The sequence below is a fragment of the Crotalus tigris genome, unplaced genomic scaffold (assembly GCF_016545835.1).
Source record: "Crotalus tigris isolate CLP2741 ecotype Arizona unplaced genomic scaffold, ASM1654583v1 scf7180000018016.4438896, whole genome shotgun sequence".
Taxonomy (NCBI): Eukaryota; Metazoa; Chordata; class Lepidosauria; order Squamata; family Viperidae; genus Crotalus; species Crotalus tigris.
Window position 1 is genome coordinate 3679841 of NW_024096778.1, and position 12555 is coordinate 3692395.

The 12555-nt window shown below is 38.4% G+C and overlaps 1 protein-coding gene across 2 annotated transcripts in view; it reads right to left on the reverse strand.

The window, feature by feature from the left end:
- ADGRB3 (adhesion G protein-coupled receptor B3) overlaps positions 1-10292 on the reverse strand; it is a 509374-nt gene extending 499082 nt beyond the window's left edge. For both annotated transcript variants that reach the window (XM_039346725.1, XM_039346723.1), the window contains exons 1-3: positions 9785-10292; positions 9188-9433; positions 5964-6732 (exon numbers count right to left, since the gene is read on the reverse strand). In XM_039346725.1, coding sequence (XP_039202659.1) covers positions 5964-6717 — 754 coding nt within the window. In that variant the 5' untranslated portion in view covers positions 6718-6732; positions 9188-9433; positions 9785-10292. The remainder of the gene's footprint in view (positions 1-5963; positions 6733-9187; positions 9434-9784) is intronic.
- Positions 10293-12555: the final 2263 nt, after the last annotated feature.

The following is a 12555-nucleotide window of genomic DNA, read 5'->3' on the forward strand; positions in this document are numbered from 1 at the left end:
TGCTTCATCCAATTGTGAAGCACTAAGGGGATTTTTCAGAATGCTCTCCCCCCCCCCAGAGTCCCAAGTGCCTTTCACTTTCTCAATTCATTGCTTCTTTTGCTGGCTTCTTCTGCAGCATATTTGGTTCTGTTTTTTTTTCAAATGTAACATTAAGAATAGTGGGTTGTGTTGAAAAAGCACAAATTTTGTCATCTGTCTGGTTAGCCTTCAAATGACCCTGACATTTTGGAGGCATCTGGCAGCAGATAAAATATTTCTTACTTAGTTTATTAAATATTTAAGTACACACACAAACTCCAGTTTGTTTTTTATCACTTTGATCCCAAAGATTATCTCTCTCATGAGGGATAGCAGACATACTCTACTAGAGAGAACTTTCCTGAAGATGGGTCCAGCACAAGTCCAAACGCTTGGAAGAATAAACCTCTTATTCCGGTGAATGACCCAGATCGGATCCTGCATTATCTCTCTTAGGCATTACCACATTTTCCCTCTACCACATCCTCGTTTCCAATGCAACCATGACCATGCCAAACATATCCAGTAGCAGCACCAAGACATCTTGAAAAGGTCTTTTTTCACTTGCTTTGTTTGATCTTTACTTGTTTTATTTGCTTTTTAATTTAAATTGATTGTTTTAATTGTTTTTAATATTGTATTATGATGATGATGCCACCCAGTTGCAAGCTGAGATGGGCAGTTACATAAATGTGATTAAATACATACCTACAAATTAAAAATTAATTGTAAATATATTTCTAATGTATATCACTGATATACATTACTAATGTATTGCAGTATACTGCAATATATATGCAGTGATGCATATTTTGTAAATTTGCACAATCCACTCTCTACATCCTGTTTTAAATTTTAAATGAAATAAATATAAATAATGCCCAGTAGAATATTATGACCTTTATTTTATTGCAATTAATATAGACTTACAGAGAACAGTTAAACTTCAATTTGAGATTTAAAGAGCCACAACAACTTAGAATTTGGGTGATTTGATTGAGCACATGGAGTATGACTGAATAATATTAATAAAAATTAATTCCCCTGGAAGAAAGAACTCATCCCTGAATAAATTACTTTCTCTATATTGAAATGTTAAACAGATCATTCTGGTACAAATTAATACTGAAAATTGAGCACTGCAATGCTGATATTTTCAGCTGATAATATTAAAAATAACACAGGAGAATATAGAAGTAATTCAAAAATTCAATATATTTTTTTAAAAAGATTACCGTAATGTCATTTAATATGTGCAATTGCCCTAGGAATTCAATGCCAGATTTTTGGTGCATGTTATAAAACTGGGAACTGAATAAAGCCACTATTTTCTTGTTTAGTTTTTGCAACATTTTTGCATTCTCTCAAGGAATTAACTTTAGATTTGTTCACCATGTAAACTAATGTGTCCTAAAATACTCTACAGTTAATGCCTCTAGTCAACCAAAGAAAGTATGCATCCTGGTTTTTTTTAGTGTAGACAAAATATAAAAGCAACAGAAGCAAAAACTGAATAGTTACTGAAATCTTCAAACAAGTTCATATGAAAATAATATAAAGAATATGAACATTTCAGTGATGGTGCCAGCATTATGGAACTTATTAACCATTTGAGACACATTAGGCTCATGCTTTTGAGCCCCAAGACACCTATGGATTTACATAGGGCTTCTTGATGGACTGATTAAATGCATGATTGATCTAATTGTATTTAGTTGGTTACAGTCCTACTATTTGAATTTTATTAGTTATTAAGTTGTTTAATGGATGTTAATGGTCTATTATTTATCTATTATATATCTGATTTATACCTCTTCTTTCTATTCACGTGAAACTCAAAACAGCTGTGAATTTTTATGAATTTGGTAAGCAATTTTGCAGATTTCCTCTTAAAGATATCCTTAAATAAACAAACATAGGCACTAAAGAACATATTATTGAACAGATTACCAATCATTTCCTAGGTTTTGTCACCCAAAGCCTACATACCAGAATTCTTATGAAGTTAGCTCCTTAGCTCCTTTTAAAAGCTCAACTCATTGATAAAAATGAATGATTAAAACAGTTATGAACTGCATTCCAGACTTTTCAGGCAATGCAGTTAATCCAATGAATATTTTACCTTAACGGATAATAATCAAAATCATGTCAAGCCAACATTATATCTCCACTGAGATGCTGATCAGAAGTCTGTAAGCAGGACATGCACAACAGTAACCCTAATCACAACTACTCAGTTCCCCTGAATAGCTAGCCTTGAGTGTAACAACCACTGGCATCCTTCATCTCCATCAAGATACTAATCTCTTTTTTAAATGATTCAGGTTGGTGCCCATTTTGTCTACAAGTTTTGAAAACTAGTTTAGCTAGATACTGAATCAATTATTATAACTGTTCAAGCACATGGAGCACAGAATACTGAATCACTTTATTTTCATCTGTTCTATCAATTCATGTGAAGAAGCAAAAATTCTCCTCCATTCTCCATCCCTAGTTACATACACAAGTTACTCATCTGCTTTTGCATTTTTTGCTGAGTTACAATGCCTTTTTTCTTTCAGAGCTTCATCCTTTAAGATCTTTCTTCTTTTGCATCCTTTTTAAATGCAGAAGATTCTTTCTAAGCTATCTAAGATCACTGCAGAATACAACTACCAGCTCTTATGAGAAAATTTTATGATGCTTTGAGCATTATATCACTGAATCAATAATCAGAAGTAATATCCATTTAAATGTTTTTATAAATAGAATATCTGATCAGAAGGATGAACCATCTGATCACCCTGCAAACCTCCAAAATCTGGAGCTTTGTGGGACTTCTGGCACAGTTTTCAAAATACACAGCATGATTGCAACGGGGAATATTTCATTTCCAGAGTAAAGGTTACCTACAGATACTTTCACAAATCTAATCATATGTCAGTATTATTATTTCTAAGCAAAAATGTCATTATATAGTTCTTATTCTATTGAAAACTTTATGCAATAAACTGTATATAATGAATGTTCATGGCATTAAAACTTTTATTACTTAAAAAATAATTTGCATGTATTGCAGTAGTATGGATAAGCTATTCAAACATACAAAAAACTGAATTATGAAAATCTACTTTTTCACTTGCACTATTTAAAAGGGTACCTAACCTTTACCAGGATAGAGATAAAAAATAATAAAGTAGAAATAACATGTATTTGGCAAAATTACATGTACATCTTCTTTTCCTAAGTATTTTGCTGAGAGAAGTATATTCAAAAGGGGGGATTCTTCCCAATTAAAATTTAATTCTTCCTCAAAGTGAGCAATCAAAAAGGCACACACATAATTTTGTTGTGTGGCCTTCACAGTTAAGGAATGATTCTTCTACATAAAGCTCTCTGGGAGAAATCAAATGCAATTTGCCAAAGTGTGATAGCAATCAGTCTAATCTAAAACACTTTCTATAGCTTATACCAAATAAGCTATCTTCTGTGTACAAATACTTACATTCCCATACACATTATTTTAAACCTATTTTACTTAGAAGGAAATTCTACTGCCTCATTCTCAAACATGAAAACTCAATAATTTACCATGAATACATTCACAATGTGTAAAACAATATCAGACTTTTGATGTGACTTTAGAACATTTGAAACCACCATATGGAAGGTGCAATCCTTTAGTTCTGCCTTTAGTACTGGGTGAGATTCCAGGTTCCCTTTTCAGTGTTTGGGTGTTTCTTACAATCAGGGTAACGTTCTTAAAAGCTTCAATTGTGGCTATTTCCAAATAAGACCAATTATGAACTAAATCCAATCAAAGCTGCCTATTAATCAATCTCCATCAAACATAGGACTAACTTTATCCATTTATCACAAGAATAATCGGCAAACTAATATAAATCCATCCATCCATCCACCCACCCATCCATCCACCTATCTCCAGTTGTGGTAAACAGCCAACTGGTCTGCCAGCTGCTGCTTTTCTATAAAAAAAGCAACAACCTGATCTCTGAGGAGTAAGGCGGATAAAAATAAGATTGCTTTTCCCGTTGCCATCAGGAATGGGTTAAATCCCACAACTGTTCCCCAAAACAATTAAAGATGCTAATATATTCTCACATCTCACTTTCTGTGGTTTAACTGTCTTACAAGTTATCTTCAAGCTTCACAATATGGGAGAATTTTTCCCCCTATTCTAAGGGAGATTAATTCATGTTAAAAGATGTTAAATACTATCCCTGCTCTTAGAAGGGTTTCCAAGGGGTGTTTACAGAAAAAAAATAAATGAATAGTTTAAAATCTAGACTCTTTCCCCTTGCTGTAGACTATATAAAATATTGACCTGCTAGAAATTAAGTTTTGCTCATTGATAAATTGACTCTATGCACCCATTTTGTTCCTCTCAACCTGCATTGTCCTTTAGCTTGGCTATAACCGAGTCACTCTCCTGCTGTGCCCAACCCGAAAAGTATCTTTGGCACCTCTGCAGTTTGAGCAGCTTTATTTTTTTTTCTCCCACACCACTCAGCCTTGGCTGCCCTTAAAGAAAATCCTCACAGAACAACGTGTCAATTTTGCATTCCTTTACAAAGGCAACTTCTATTACAGAGACCAGTAGCTTGGCTCTGCTTCCCCACAGACAGAGAGCTTTGTGACCATGTAGAAACCAGGGGGAAGGAAAACATTTCCTGCATGAAAATGCAACCTTCTTTAGCACAGGGAGCTAGGGCTGGATAAGATAGAAAATTCTCTCTGTGTTCCCCACCTTCTTCAATCTCTTGTTTTTGTTCTCTCTTTCCTTGATTCCAGGCATCCATGTATTCTTTTACAAAAAAAAAAAATACTTTTCTCATTTGTTCAATAAATCTCTATTCATAAACCTATGTACTAAGTCATTTAGAATGGTAATGTTATTGACATCACTTATCTCAGCAAATTTCCACATTTAAATGTTTCCACTGGTCATTGCTAACATTTCACTCTTTCATTTCTCTGAGAAATTGTCCACATCTTCTTTTTTTGTACCTGTTCATAAGTGGGCCAGGAAGGCATGTTAAAGGATATAGGTAATCAAATGAATCTCTAAATGAATAGCATCTAGAAAGCTTTATTATTATTATTATCTCAAAAGCCTCCACCATCCTCTTTATTAAACAAATAGGCTATGATCCAACTTACTAGAAGACAATCTCCATTTTGCCATATATTTTGCCATATTGAGAACATAATGTTTCTTCTGGAACTTTTCCTGTCTGGGATAGGAGCAAACGATCTTCCAGTTTTATAGACTAGAAGATGTTAAATATGTTTAAATGTGGTCACTAGCTATTATATTGAGGATTACCGGATATTTACCATTTACCATTTAATAGATGTTTCTTAATCTCAGTAAATCCCAAGGGAGGTCTTAAAAGTCACCCTCTTTTAACTTCTTCTTCTTTTTTTTTTTTTTTGCTAATCTTAAATCAATGATGTCTAACCAATTGGGAGTCAAGATTACCCATTCAACTTCTGCTATCCTAGTCTATTTGGATTTTTAAACTTTCAATATTATTTATTATTAAGATTGCCACATGACTTTGGAAATACCTTCCTTGCAAACTACAACAAAGGTCACTGGTGAATAACCACGTGTGTAAAGTCTCTTGCAGTAAAAAAGGCAAGCAACTTGATAACCAACCTGTCAGCATAGTTCTATGTTTACTGGAAAATAAAATCATAAATCCTAATTTTAATAGAGAAGGAAAGCCTTAGCTAGATTAATATTACATATTACATTAAATGAACAAAATTAGATCCTCACTCTTAGAAGGAATCCAAAGAATGACCAACTGCAGACCTTCAGAAATCCTTTTATGCAGCAACTGGTGTGGAGTGCAACTCAGTTTGACTTATACATCATTTAAATTTATTACACAAAAGGGCAGTGGGACAATAGAGCCCTTTTGAAGAGCACCTACCTTCCTTTGGTGGCCGCTTGGCTTCTCGTGTGAGATTGCAGATCTGGGTGGTCTGCAGTTCCTGGGTGAGACAGCCTTCTGTCTGCTCATTCAGTGGCAATATGACATTATTGAGCAACACCATGGAATGGTCATTTCCCCCTTCTTCTCCTAAATGCTGAGGGCAGGTGCATTTTGTATACATGATCCCACAGGATTCGGTTCTCCCATTCTCAGATTTCAAGCAGCTCTCCAGCCAAGTGCATAATACATGGCAACCAAACTGGCTTGGGCTCACCTTGTTCAAAACCAAAAATTCAAAGAAAGACTTTTTATCATCTTCCTTTTTGTATAATCCTATGAAATCAAAGGGGTAGACCCGACGTATCTGAATGAAATTCTTATCATATTGCAGAAATACAAAAGCACTCTTGGAATCACACAGCTGCATTATAGAATGATTATTCTTTAAGAGATCCTTAATTTTTTCATGTGAAAAATGATCAAATTGGTAAGCCAGCAAGGAAAAGTTAGAGCAAGTAAAGTCCTTTTTGGAAAATTTCAGGTAAATACTATATTTGGTTGGATCTGGGTTTTCCAGCGTCCATGTGCAGTTGGTAAAGTTTTTGGGAAACATTTCGCTTAGAGAATACGATCCATAAATGACCCCCTTCACCAGCGTTGAACACCAGAAGTCTTGGGCAGCATTAAATCCAAACATAACCAGGAGATAGGTGGAAAATATATAAATCAGCAAATTACGAACAGCCTTCATCCTATGTCATTTGGCCTGCAGAAGAGGAGAGGAAATCAAGAATGCAGGTCAAATGCTTCATGAAACTCCAATGTCTTCTAAAATTGCAGCCAGATATTTTCAGGATTCTATTTAGAATATATATGTAATTTCTCCCTTAAAAATAGTTTTAAATATATTATTTTAATTCAAGAAATTGTTGGATGCTGTGTGAATAGTGCCACCACGTGGTCAATTTGGCTGACTAATCTGCTTTTCCAGACTTAAAAAATAACATTTGTTATATTATTATCACAAAGGTATCTTTTTGTTTTGTACAAGTTGGAAAGTCCTGATTATTTTAATTACAAACTTTATCAGATAGATTACAATAGAGAAATTATTTTATATAGCTCTTCTATACAATATTTTCATGCAATAAGGAGAAAAATTAGAGCAACTATTGTTATTCAGCATCTTTTCTACTGTTATTGTCAGTTTGAACAATTATTTCAAATCACTGTCATAATTTTAAAAATGCACAATTTACTCTTTCCTATACTTGGAGCAATATTTTCTATATGGTTATCACTAGAATAGTAGATTAAGTAAATTAAATTAACATTTTTTTAAAAAAAAATCTGAATAAATCATTATTTATTTGGGGGGGGGCAAACTTTCTTCCATCTATCAGTAGGAGCAAGCTACAGTACTCTGAATACTGAAATGTCTCTGAAATTCACTCCATGTGGAATATGTGGAGTCAATTTTCACTAGAAATTAAAGGGGCTACTTGCTTTCTTGAAATACAACTTTCCTTTTAAACAGACCCACATTGATGCTTTTTAAAAATGTATGTTAGGTAATACTGCCATCTCTTCTCTGTTATCAATTCTATCCTGGAAATAGCACATGTATTTAATCCTCACAGTAGCTGCAATTTCTATGTATCTCTTTCTAAAGGAAATGAGTTGCAAATATATTTAAGAAAAACCATGTGTGAGAGAAGATATTTCCAACAGTCATATTTGTGAAGTTGCTTATTTCTTTAGTTAATGGTGACCAATTCTCTGTGATGTCAATTTATATTTTTAAATGAATTAGTTAGCACTTTTTCTATTATTTATGTATCAACAACATATATACAGTTAATAATTTTTTATATTAATTCCTCTTATTCTTTCCAGCTTTTTTTATCTCCACTCTGAATAACCAGGCAGGCATCTCTCTTCCCCAATTGCGTAATGCTGAACAAATCAAGAGATTTTGAGCTTCCCAGATTATAAACCACAAACTCTAAACATGAATAGGAGGAAATCAAATGACTTTGTTTTTCTTTAAATCTGTAAATTACTGAAGAAAAATAATAGGACAGGGAGCAGTATGTATTGTGGAAAATAAGCTTTCCCAAGAAATGACAAACCCTTTTCTGTTTGCTGAGCATTATAAGCAACAAATGGCTTCTTTGCAAAATGAGGCTGAAAGGATGAGAAGGAACTTGCTTATGAGCAAATCCTGCATATGATGCTCTACAAACGTTGCTGGAGCACTTTGTGAGCACTGCAGCCCTGTTATTATTTGCAAAGGTCTTGCACTGAAAAACAATGTGGGATTAAAAACATAACTTTAGGAATTCCATTAATAAAGGACATCTATTTCAGAATGTGTAGTAAGTGTGTTGGCCTTATTTAGACATTTAATAAAAATCTGAGGAACTGCAGGAAGAGACCTCAGGAAAATTATTTCTTAAAAACAGCAAGAGCTTCCACTGCTATGTTCTGTTAAGAATCTTATAGTCCAATGGTTATCATTTTGGCTTTCCTGTTTGATCAGGAAAAAGACAATTCTCCATCATTTACACAGGGGCAATCTTTTAAATACACCAAATACAGCAGAACATAATATTTGGGGGACTGATTCAGCAAATGCCAACGATAAGCTCTCAGTCATTTCAGAAGCAAGAGTCTCATACGATTCAGATCATGGAACGGGGAAAGGAGAAAGCTGTTTTAAAAAGCCTGATTCCGGAGGACCCAAAATCCATGGGAATTCAGTTTCTTCCACTGAAAAGCAACTGCTTCTCTCTCTCTTTTGCCCCCACCCCAGGTGATACTAGTTTAATCAAACCTAGACGGCGCCATCACTCCATAGATTGGTTCCACTAAGGAAGAGCCACATACTCCCTGAAACTTCCCATTAACCTAAGCATCCCCTTCCTCCTCTTCTTTCATTGAAATCACCACCTCCATTCACAGACCTTTCCATGGAGGCAAGATTCTTCTTGCAGCTGTGCTATCCATTCTGATTACTTGTCTACCTGCCAAGGAGAGTTTTCTAACTTTTGATAGCAGGGTAACACTCAATGAAGAATTTTTTCGGGTTAAGGATTGTGTGTCAGGTCCTATTACCTCACCTTGCCTTGCTTCCCAAGCAAAAAGCAGGCTAAGCTTCCCACCCCACCACTCTAGCCTAACTGCCCCTACCACCTTCCCATTTCCCGCACGACCCTTACCTTCCACTCCGAAAGCAGGCAGCTATATCTCTAAGAAGATCCTAGCACCACAAGCACATGTCCCAAAAAGAAGCACGGAGACATTCCCCTTCTGGCGGAAGCATCGTTGCCCATTTTCCTCAGCTGGCATTCAAAATCAAAGCAGAAGAGAGAGGTGGCGGCGGGATAAAAATGAAAATGCTGTTGGAGGCGGAGGGGGGGGGGATTTAGAGGCACTCGGTTCCGGCCAAAGCTTTTCTTCCAGATCTATAAAATCCAACCAAAAATAAAGTGAGTGAGGGAGGGGGAAAAAACCCAAACCGGATTAAGATGGGGGACGGACACTGCAGGAGGGGGGGGGGGAAAGGAAAGGGATAAAACGGACTTTTTTTTTTTTTTAACAGCAGCTCATTTGTTTTGTTTTACTTGAAAACAGTCAGAACCCTACAGCAGAGAAACCAGGCGAACTCAAAAAGATCCACTTGCCCTACTGCAGATTTGTTGGCGGGCTTTGGGTCTTGGCTGTGATAAGACCGCTTATTCCCTTTCCTCTCTTCGCCTCCCTTCTCTCTTCTTTTTCTTCTGCTTCTTCTTTTTCCTCCTCCGGCTCTCAAATACCTGAGGGAAGAACCGCGACTGAGGATGGGGAAAATGAATATCTCGCCCGCTCTTTCTTTCTTTCTTCTTTTTCTTTCTCCTTGGTCAAGGATGGCGAATAGCTGTTTCGAAGGGAAGAAGCAAGACTCCGTCGAAAGAAGAGAGAGTGACGAAGGTCTGGGTGAAGCGCGGGAAGAGAGTTACTGTTATCTCTATGTGTGCGGGTGAGTGCTTGCGTGCCCGAGTTTGTATGTGAGTGAGTGCCTGCGGGTGTGTGTGTGTGTGTGCGTGCGTGCGTGCGTGAGAGAAAAATAGAACTGCTGGGAATGTGTGAGTGCGCTTTGGCGTGCGCCCGGGCGCTCGGCTTCCTCTCCAGTGGGTCTTCGTGGATGTGTTTCTGGGTCTGTTGTATGTGTGGTGTGTGCGTGTGCGTGTGTGTGTGTGTGTACGCGCGCGCGCGCCATGCTTTCTCGCTCTCTTCCCAATGATGGGTGGGCGCGCCTTGGCGCGCTCCCAGGAATCACTGCCTTCCCCCCTTCTCTCTCCCGTTACAGCAGCCAGCGCGGGCTTGAAGCGCAACTATGCGCGAGCTCTCTTCGGGGGCGCCCAATCGCGCGCGCGGGCGCGGGAGGGGGGGTGCTATGAGGAAAGCTTTTGCGCGAGCGCGTGAGGTAAGCTTCTCCCTCTCAGGCTCCGGCTCAAGTGGAGCCTGCCGCGGTGCGATTTTACACGTCACAGCTACTCAACCCTAAGCACGTTTTTCCCTCCCGACACCAAAAGCCCCTCTCTTTCTCTCTCTCTCTTCCCCCCACCTCCACGTCTGAGAGGTTTTTCCAGAGTCAGTTCCCTCACCGCTGTGTGGCCGGGTGCAAGCGAACCTCAGAGGCTGAACAAGAGAAGGGGAGCGCGCGCGCGCGGGGGGGGGGTAGTGGGGAGACGAGGAGAGGCGAGGATTGAGGCAGCGCAGGCATTGATCTCTTACTCTCCCCCACCTCCTCTTTCCACCCCTCACCCAAAAAAAAATCCTCCCGCCTTTGGTCTTGGCTGTTTTGAGTAGAGCCCTCTGTCGCAGCCTCGAGAGCGACCGGTTCGCCACCACGAAGCAGGTTTCAATGATCTGGCGCTCCGTAGGGGGGGGGGGGGGAATCACAGATCTCCGCTTTCAAAGTGCCGCTTTTCCACAAAGGGGAACAATGGCCATTTTCTCCGCCTGGCTTTAATTAACACTTTGTTCTTTGCTCCAAAATCTAGGGGCTCTCTGGGTTTAAGAATTGGGGTTCCGTTCTCACGGCTGAGGAGAGATGCGATCAGCCTGCAGCAAGCAAGCGCTTCTGGACTCCTGCGATTCCCGCTTCCTCTTTTAGCCTCTCTATTTCCCTTAGATTAACGTCTGTGGGAGGGCAGAGAGAGACGGGAAGAGAACTGGGTATTTATTTCTTTATTTGTCGCGCTGTTTTCATCTGTTTGTTCGCGGCGATAGGAGCTCGCCTACTTTCCTTTCTTTGTCGCGATAGGGGGAATGCCTGATGGCGTAAAGATGTAGCCAGATGTTCGATTTGTCTGGCTGCTTTTTTTTTTAAAAAAAAAACATCTATTGTCTCCCTCCCCACCTGCCCCACTGGGATATTTTAACAGAAATGACAGAAAACGGAATGGCCATTTGAAAGTAAGATTAGCCTGTCCGGAATTATTCTTGAAAGTAAGAGGGTCGCAGCTGAATGACAATAGTCATAAACGGACTTTCTTTTTTTAAAAAAAAAAATCGTCAGAACTGCACTGCAGAAGAAAGGGAAGGCAGGTCAGCCGTGTGTTATTGAACCTTGAGATTTGTCGATTGAATTCAAAAACTCAGAAGAGTACCAGATAGAGTCAGTTAGTCAGTCAGAGTCTCTCTCTCTCTCTCTCTCTCTCTCTCTCTCTCTCTCTCTCTCTCTCTCTCTCTCTCTCTCTCTCTCTGTGTGTGTGTGTGTGTGTGTGTGTGTGTATTTGCATGCAAAACCGAAAAAATGGAAAACTTCAAAGAATAAATACCAAGGACTGCACTAAGGGTGGGGATGATGTCCTCAGAAGAGTGTGATGAGGGTATCCAGAATGCAGGGGTCAGTGTTCATACCAAAGACCTATTATCTGAAATGAAGCCTAAGAGTAAGGGTTTGGGAGGAATGGCAAATGAATGATGAAAACACCCGATGGAGGAAGGGATCTTGTCAATGTGATGACAAAGTAGAAACCTACTGGGAAAAAACAGGCAGTAATTTGAGAGTGAAATAATAGTATTTAGATTATAATGATATGTGTTGTTGCCCAATGTGAACAAGAAAATGGATATTCCAAATGGGAGGCAACAATAGGCACACTTTGTGGCCATGAGACACTTGGGATTGGGCAGAGCACTAACAATGGAATGACAGTCACCATGGAGGCCTAATAAGGATTTGGACCCAGAGCAGAGTACAGAGCTATGGCTGCTGAGCAAAATAGTGGAAGAATAAGGCTGAATGATAAATGGCTGGTATGGAATTAACACAATTACTTAGAGGAAAAGGGAGTAGTAGACTAAGGTGAGTTGAAAGAGAAAGTGGAGGTTACTAACAGTACCAAATGACAAAATGCATCAAATGCCAAGGGATCTCTTAGAATCAAAAGCAGTTCTTCTGGGAAAGAAGTATTGAGAAAATAATTGATATTGAGAAATATTGATATTGAGAAAATAATAGCAATTGGAAGTAAGAATTGGGATGAATGGTAGGATGGAGGAGATCACGGAACGTAAGTCACCTAGGTTGGCATCA